The 6,951-nt window shown below is 41.3% G+C and overlaps 1 protein-coding gene across 1 annotated transcript; it reads left to right on the top strand.

Moving 5' to 3' along the window:
* The first annotated feature begins 433 nt into the window (after positions 1–433).
* Positions 434–6,760, top strand: LOC140231989 (manganese-dependent ADP-ribose/CDP-alcohol diphosphatase-like). Its single transcript, XM_072312140.1, has 3 exons — positions 434–562; positions 4,752–5,616; positions 6,403–6,760. Exons 2-3 carry the CDS (start codon positions 4,806–4,808, stop codon positions 6,708–6,710), a joined length of 1,119 nt encoding a protein of 372 aa, XP_072168241.1. The 5' UTR covers positions 434–562; positions 4,752–4,805; the 3' UTR covers positions 6,711–6,760.
* The last annotated feature ends 191 nt before the right edge of the window (positions 6,761–6,951 follow it).

Raw genomic sequence — 6,951 nt, 5'->3', positions numbered from 1 at the left:
GGGCTGTGTTTCTTCGTGCTTGCACCAGGCCAAGACCGACTTTAAAGCCCAGGCCTGCTGAAATTCAGGACATTTGCAAGTTTATTGAAAGTGGATTGCTCTGAGTCTGGCAAGTGATACAGCCTTCATCATCAGACATTACACTCACGCTCGACTCAGCATCGCAGTGAATCTTCTTCCCTGTTTCACCCGGCTGCGCTACCTGGCCTGGCTATTAAACACACACGCGATCGATAGGGCCTTGAACTGAGACCCCTAGCTAGGGGAGAATGCCGTTGTTGCTAGATCAGTGATGAGAGACGGTAGACTAGTGTTCATGCTTCATACTTCTGTTCTACGTCATTATCTTTAATAAAACCCACTAGATTCCCAGCAGATCTAGCGTCAGGGGGCTGGTGCTGGTGGTGCTGATTTCATTTAGGCCTACCATCATCATCAGTTCAACAGTTGATCATCAATCGCTATGACCAATATGATTGCTCCACTTTCACTACCAACAAACAAAGGCTTGAGAACTGAGAGCTGACTGTGTCAACTGGTTGTCTACCTGTTTAAAAAGAAGGTGAGTAGATATCTAATCTAGATCTCCTAGATCTCTATGTAGAACCTAACGTTAGACCTAAGTTCTTTGTTCTACATCTAGATCTAGGCAGTGTTAGTACTAGAGTCTGTTTGGAATCTTGGAATGAGGTCTTTGTGTAATCAACAGTTTAGTGAGTTACAACCTCTCACTAGAGTCTAGACAATGATCAGATGATGAAAAAAATTAGAACTTTGAAATACTTGTCCAGCTGTAGGCCTAACTGATGTTAGAGTTTCTATTATTATGCCATGCTCAGTACAGTAAGAACAGTCAAGTAGATATAATGATTTCAATAAACTGAATGAAGGCTTGTATGGCCAAATCGTGATATCGGTCCCCTCTCGTTCTGCATGTGCGTCTCCACTATGTGCAAAGTCTATGCCTGAAACTATGGAGGTTGAAAGAAGTCCCCTGCTGTGATGAAATGAATGGCGGTGAATGGAGTGGGGACCTGCCGGTATTTCACGATAATGCCGCTTGAATACTACATAGACTCTAGATAGCCATTTCCCACAATTGTAATCATAAAACAATAACATGTCGTCTATAAAACATACCATAGAGTAGAAGTCTACTAATTAAAAATTGTGAAGATACTTGTGTAAGTGTGGATGGGTTCAATGCTGGATGATGAAACAACAGAACAGAATGTTTTACACTAGGAGACCCCCGAAAGTGACTCTTGTGACTTATGCAAAGTGACCATTTTGTCTTTTATACATGTAGGAGATATCGCAAGGGCTATCAAAATGGCGAATTGATGATGAGGTCACAGGCAGCAACTGCGCATGTGTGTTGATTTCATGCATAAAAACTGAGCAGCGTCGCTGTGTTTGTTGACGTCATTTAATGAGTAGCTCGCCGCGCCCTCTACGTCGAGGTGCTTGCAATTCATCACACGATTCATACCATTGTGGGAGAGTTGATCGTATCACCAGACGCTTTTTTTTTTTTTTCATGGCTCTGAGTTCCGTACTCAGAGGATGAAATTTCTGTCAAAAATAGCACCAGATATTCACAAAGTCCTGAAAATTATGAATTCAGCAAAATTATGAAAATTATTCGATCACTTCGAATTTTGGAAAATAGACTTCAAATATACCCCTCCCCAAAAAGTTGTATTTTTGCATGGTGTATTTAAATCACACTGTAGATCTATATTCCGGATATGATTTTCGTTGTGGAATAATCAACGTCTTTTGCACCTTATCCTTGTGCCAGAATTACAATTTATACCCATGAACAACGTACACATTCTTACCGAGGAGGACGACAAAGAAAAAAATGAGGCTCAAATTTGGTATTTTAGGGTAAAATGTTAGAACTTGAACATTTCAAACAGTTCATGTGATAAAAACCTTGTGAAAATCAACAACTTCTTCTAAATCTGAGGTAAAATGTGACTGTCTTCGCGTTTTTACATTTTTATGTCGCATTTTTTGTGCGATTTCGGTCCATACAAGTTACATTGTCTGTGAGACTTATCTGCAAAGTCTTGCCCGTATTGAATGTCATTAGTACGCAAAAAATGTGCATGTCCGAAATAAACATGCTGTCCGGTAATACCATGTGCTATCTGTATTATTCATGCATGACTGAACAGATCATTTTCATTTTTTACACAGAAGTTGGCCAAAAAATGTGTTACCGTAATCTGTTGAGGGTGTCTATGGGAACTGCATGTTGCAGCAAAATCAGCCAGTCCTCAATGGGTTAATGAAGGTTAAAAAATACCTTTTTCAAGAGGGTAGTTGTGTGTAGATGGTGTGTGACTGTTGAGACTTCAAACTTACACTAAACTTTTATGGAGATCCAGAAATTCTATATCATTATGTTGTAAACCGGGTTAATGATGACACTGTATGACGCCTTCTCCAGTTGAAATCAGGATCGTTTTATTAGGGAAACAAAACAGTCCCAGTCTGCCGATACAATAAACTCCGTTATTCCATATTATCCTCATGCGTACATGTCGTAATGCGTCTAGGCCCTATACAGAATAACAAATTCTATTTTGGTTATTCGATATCAAAGAGCTCGCAGAGACTATGTCCATGCCCATTTGTCTCACAAGTCAGAGTCAAAGTCAAGAATCAATTAAATGTGCGTCATCTTATCCCATGAAAAATAAAAGTTGCGTTGTGCCCATGCCAACCACACGCACACTGCGCCATTGGCATGGACACAACGCGCCTCAACGCATTGATGCAACAATAACAGACCGCATATTTCCATTTACCACAATTATATTATCAACATAAGGTCTAGAGTAAAGACTCAAACTCAAGCAACATCGTTCATTCATTCGTTTATTTCATTCTTCAGATAAAAAGATTGGAAATTACAATCATGCATAATTATATACACAATATGTACAGGTTAAAATGTTAAAAAGTACTATCAGCGAACAAATACAATAGAACAAACAGAGTGCATTATAATAAAGAAAATGAAATAGGATGTATCAGTAAAAGCCTTGGAGGCTTGACAGGTAGATACACCCATGACGTATGACATATAATAGCTACAGTACAGCACAGAATAACTCAATGTGTGTTCGCGCTTGAGCTAGTGCGGTTCACTCAGCCATGCTCTGCACCTACACACAATTAGGTGATCCACCATGGCATGACTGAAAAATTGGTGTGTATCTTGTTTGGGGATATGTTCCGCGGAAACTGTGGATGTATGCTCAGCCTCCAGACTGCTGTGGATTGCCCTGGCATGCTTTAATTTTAAAAACTCGGACTGATTACACCCCTAGAAAATAATTTAGAAAGGTTTAGAGAACAAAGTTGAATACTGTACGAGCTGAAATTTTCGCGTACAGATATTTTCGCGAATTGCTGCTTTGAGGACATTTTCGCGTGTTGTTAATTTCGCGGTTGCGAGGGTAACTGAACTTAGCTATTCACGCGTTGTTATTTTCGCGTGTTATTATTTTCGCGGGTCAAAGGCGATTCGCGAAATTCGCGAAAATAAAACCACCGCGAAAATTTCAGCTCGTACAGTATGATGTGGAACTACAGTTGTACACTTGTTGAAACAAACATTCCTTGTACAGTACTAGGTACATGTACAGTCTTCTGCTTGTGCAAAACAATAACTACCACAGGACCTATACTCTGGAATGACCTGGATAGAGAAATAATCCAATCTCCATCTCTGAATTCATTTAGTCATAAACTTCAATTAGTTTTTCTGAATTCATACCTACAGTGATTTCTTCTATCCTGATGAGGGTTCTATGTGCATACTTTGTATTTCTGTCATTGTATCTAACGTGTGCCTTGCTCGGATGATCACACCACTCTCTAGAAGTTTTGTGTGGCAGACATTGTTTTCTTTTTTATATTCTTTGATATCTGTATTTCTATGCTTCATAAATTGTCATTCCTTTGAATTGTAAATTCAATGTAAGAATTCATCTCATAAAGTCATCAGTATCTAGGAATCGATCTACACCCTCCAAGCTACAATGCTTCTATGTAGATTCCTCATATTTGACATGTTGAGTCGTCTTAATTGCTGTACTTCAATACTTGACAATTCACCCATTTGACTTTTATACTGTTTATGGTTTATTTGTTGAAATGTGGCATATGGAACAATAAAAACAAACAAAACAAACAAACAATTTACAGTCTGTGATGTGATGTACGATGTAAAAGTAGACCTAAAGTTCATATGAAGCTGTTGACGTGGTCACGCGATGTTCATGTGATCATGTTGTGCTTGACATCGCTGCTGTGTCTCTGTGGGTTTTGTTTTGTTTTGGTTTTTTTTTTTAAGGGAAAGTGCTAAATGTTTCCTGGCTGGTGTTTGGGGGGGGGGGGGGGGGAGTAAGCAGTTGTTATTGTTCATGGTGACTGGATCTCCACTAGCGCCCCTTGGACATGGTGAAATGTGGACCATTGCCAATATACAGTGCTTTCTTTTTAAGACTTTAAAATGTACCTTTCTGGAAAGGTGAAGACACTTGCTTGCATACAAGTGTACATTGAGTACCAGACTTTGAGAGGTTTTTGCCCCACCCCCCCCCCCTTTGTTTTTCTTGTAGCCCCTGTTTGTGCTGTATAAATTTTGTCTGGCCCTGTAGAGAACCTCCAGTATTACATTTAATCAAGTTAACACAAAATCACTCTTTTCTTTCTCTGCTCTTCCACAGGACATAGGATTTCAAGACAGCAGACTGAGTTGTCAGTTTACCAGAGTCATCAAGATGGGTTCAGATGTTGCTTTCAGTTTTGGTGCTGTTGCTGATGTCCAGTGTGGAGATCTGGATGACCGGATATGCCCACCACTGGCCAACCGCTACTACCGCAAGGCTGTTGAATGCCTGGAGGACACTGTAGCCTTCTGGAACAGCCGGAGCAAGAAGCCATCCGTCGTCGTCCAACTTGGCGATGTCCTCGATGGCTTCAACGCCATGAGAGGTGGAAAGGAGCTGTCACGTCAAGTCCTGAACAGCATCCTTAACGTGTGTGCCTCTTTTGAAGGGGATTTCCACCATGCTTGGGGTAACCACGAACTGTACAACTTCAGCCGGCATGAACTGTTGAATGGACCCCTCTTCTCAGGAAAAAAGCACCTGGAACGGTGTCACCCTCAAGCTTACAAGAAGTCGCTGTCTTCCTCTAGTGTGTCGCACAACCAGCATTTGCTCAGGGTGGATCTGCAAACGAATTACAGTCAGAGTATAGAGTCCAATGCAGACTGCGATCTAGTCCTGGAAGAGACAGTGCCAGCCTACTACGACTTCAGTCCTCACAAGGGTTTCCGTTTTGTGATTCTGGACACATTTGAGATGTCGGTCCATGGTTACAAAGACAGTGAATGTGCCCTCAAAGATGATGCCCTGAGCATTCTTCGCGCACACAACCAGAACTCCGACCTGGAGGATCACAGTGGCCTTGAAGGTCTTGAAAAGCGCTTCGTTGACTACAACGGGGGCATCAGCAACACCCAACTCGACTGGCTGCAGGGCGTGCTGAGCAAGGCATCTGTAAACAATGAGAAAGTCATGCTTTTCGGTAAGATATTTTGATGCCATGGTATGCTCATTTGATTTGCAGCAATGTCGATTTTTGGTATTATACTTTTATACTCTACCTCCATAGAAATTATGCCTTGAGAGAATGTTTTTGAATAGTTCTATCCATTTACATTCATTGATTGATTCGTTTGTTCCACATTTCAGGAAGGACTTTATTTGTACTTTCAGCCCCCCCCCCCCCAAAAAAAAAAAAAAATGTACATTTATTGATATTTCACAACATTTAACTGCTAAAGGAGATAAATGTAGTTAGGTACAGAGATAACAAACTATAACTCAAAACAAAAACCCATGATAGAGTTCTATAAACTTAAGTTGACCATGCATTATAGGGGAACATAGATACACTGTACTGGTCTTAATGTGGAAAAAAAAAATCAACCCATACTGAAAGGAGCCTTAGGCATTGCCATTGGAATGATTGTTGTTTTTTCCACTTTCTTTTAGAGCAAACCCAAAGATTCTATGATTTGTTTAATATAAAACTTTGTTTCATCATGCAATTTGCAATTTGACTCTTGCAACTGAACATATTATTTCCTGTCAGGTTGCTGTGTTCTTTGAAGGTACCTGTAATGATGATGATGATGATTTTTTTTTTTTTTTTTTTTTTGAAGGGGGGGGGGGGGGATCTGTGCCAGGAATTGCAAACTTTGTTTTTGCCTGATATGATGTTTGCTGCTTGGAATCTCGTATCACACTACCCCAGTCTCGACGTACTTATCACACCTACGCTCCATCTACTTCACACCTTTCTTTGCAGGTCACGTACCCATTTGTCCGGAGGTGACCCTGGAGGACTGCCTGGTCTGGAACTACCAGGAGGTCCTGGACATTCTCCGGGCTAGCCCTTGCGTGGTGGCCACTCTCTTCGGTCACACCCACGAGTACGCCCACCACTGCGACGAGGCAGGCATCCACCACCTGGTTCTTCCAGCCATCGTGGAGTGCCAGCCGGGCAGCAATGCGTTTGCGACGTTTGACGTGCGCGACGGGGGGATGGTCATGCACACGGAAGGAGAGATGCCGAGGAAGGTGGATTTTAACTTCAGGCCATCTTCGGCCAACTAGACTCCGTCCTAGCAGAAAAGAGCACACAGTAACTCATTACATAAGATTTTGTAGTCAGGTATTAAAAAGTATTTCCAGCACTAGTCTTGAGCCACGTGTTGGTTATTAATACAGCGTAACTGAGATCATTTAATGTTGTAACAAAGTGTAGGTGGTTGCATACTCTTGCCTCCAACGTGTTACCAGTTGAAACATTGACGGGTGTTAGCTCTGTTGTACTACATTCAATCTCAAGGGGATT

The sequence above is a fragment of the Diadema setosum genome, chromosome 8, assembly GCF_964275005.1.
Source record: "Diadema setosum chromosome 8, eeDiaSeto1, whole genome shotgun sequence".
In the NCBI taxonomy this organism is placed as follows: domain Eukaryota; kingdom Metazoa; phylum Echinodermata; class Echinoidea; order Diadematoida; family Diadematidae; genus Diadema; species Diadema setosum.
The sequence above is the reverse complement of the archived record's forward strand: the minus strand, read 5'-3'. Positions and strand labels throughout refer to the sequence as shown.

Coding starts and splice junctions, on each gene's coding strand:
- LOC140231989 (XM_072312140.1), top strand. CDS start 4,806: ATGGGTTCAGATGTTGCTTTCAGTTTTGGTGCTGTTGCTGATGTCCAG. Junction 5,617..6,402: donor TGAGAAAGTCATGCTTTTCG/GTAAGATATTTT, acceptor CTTTCTTTGCAG/GTCACGTACCCATTTGTCCG.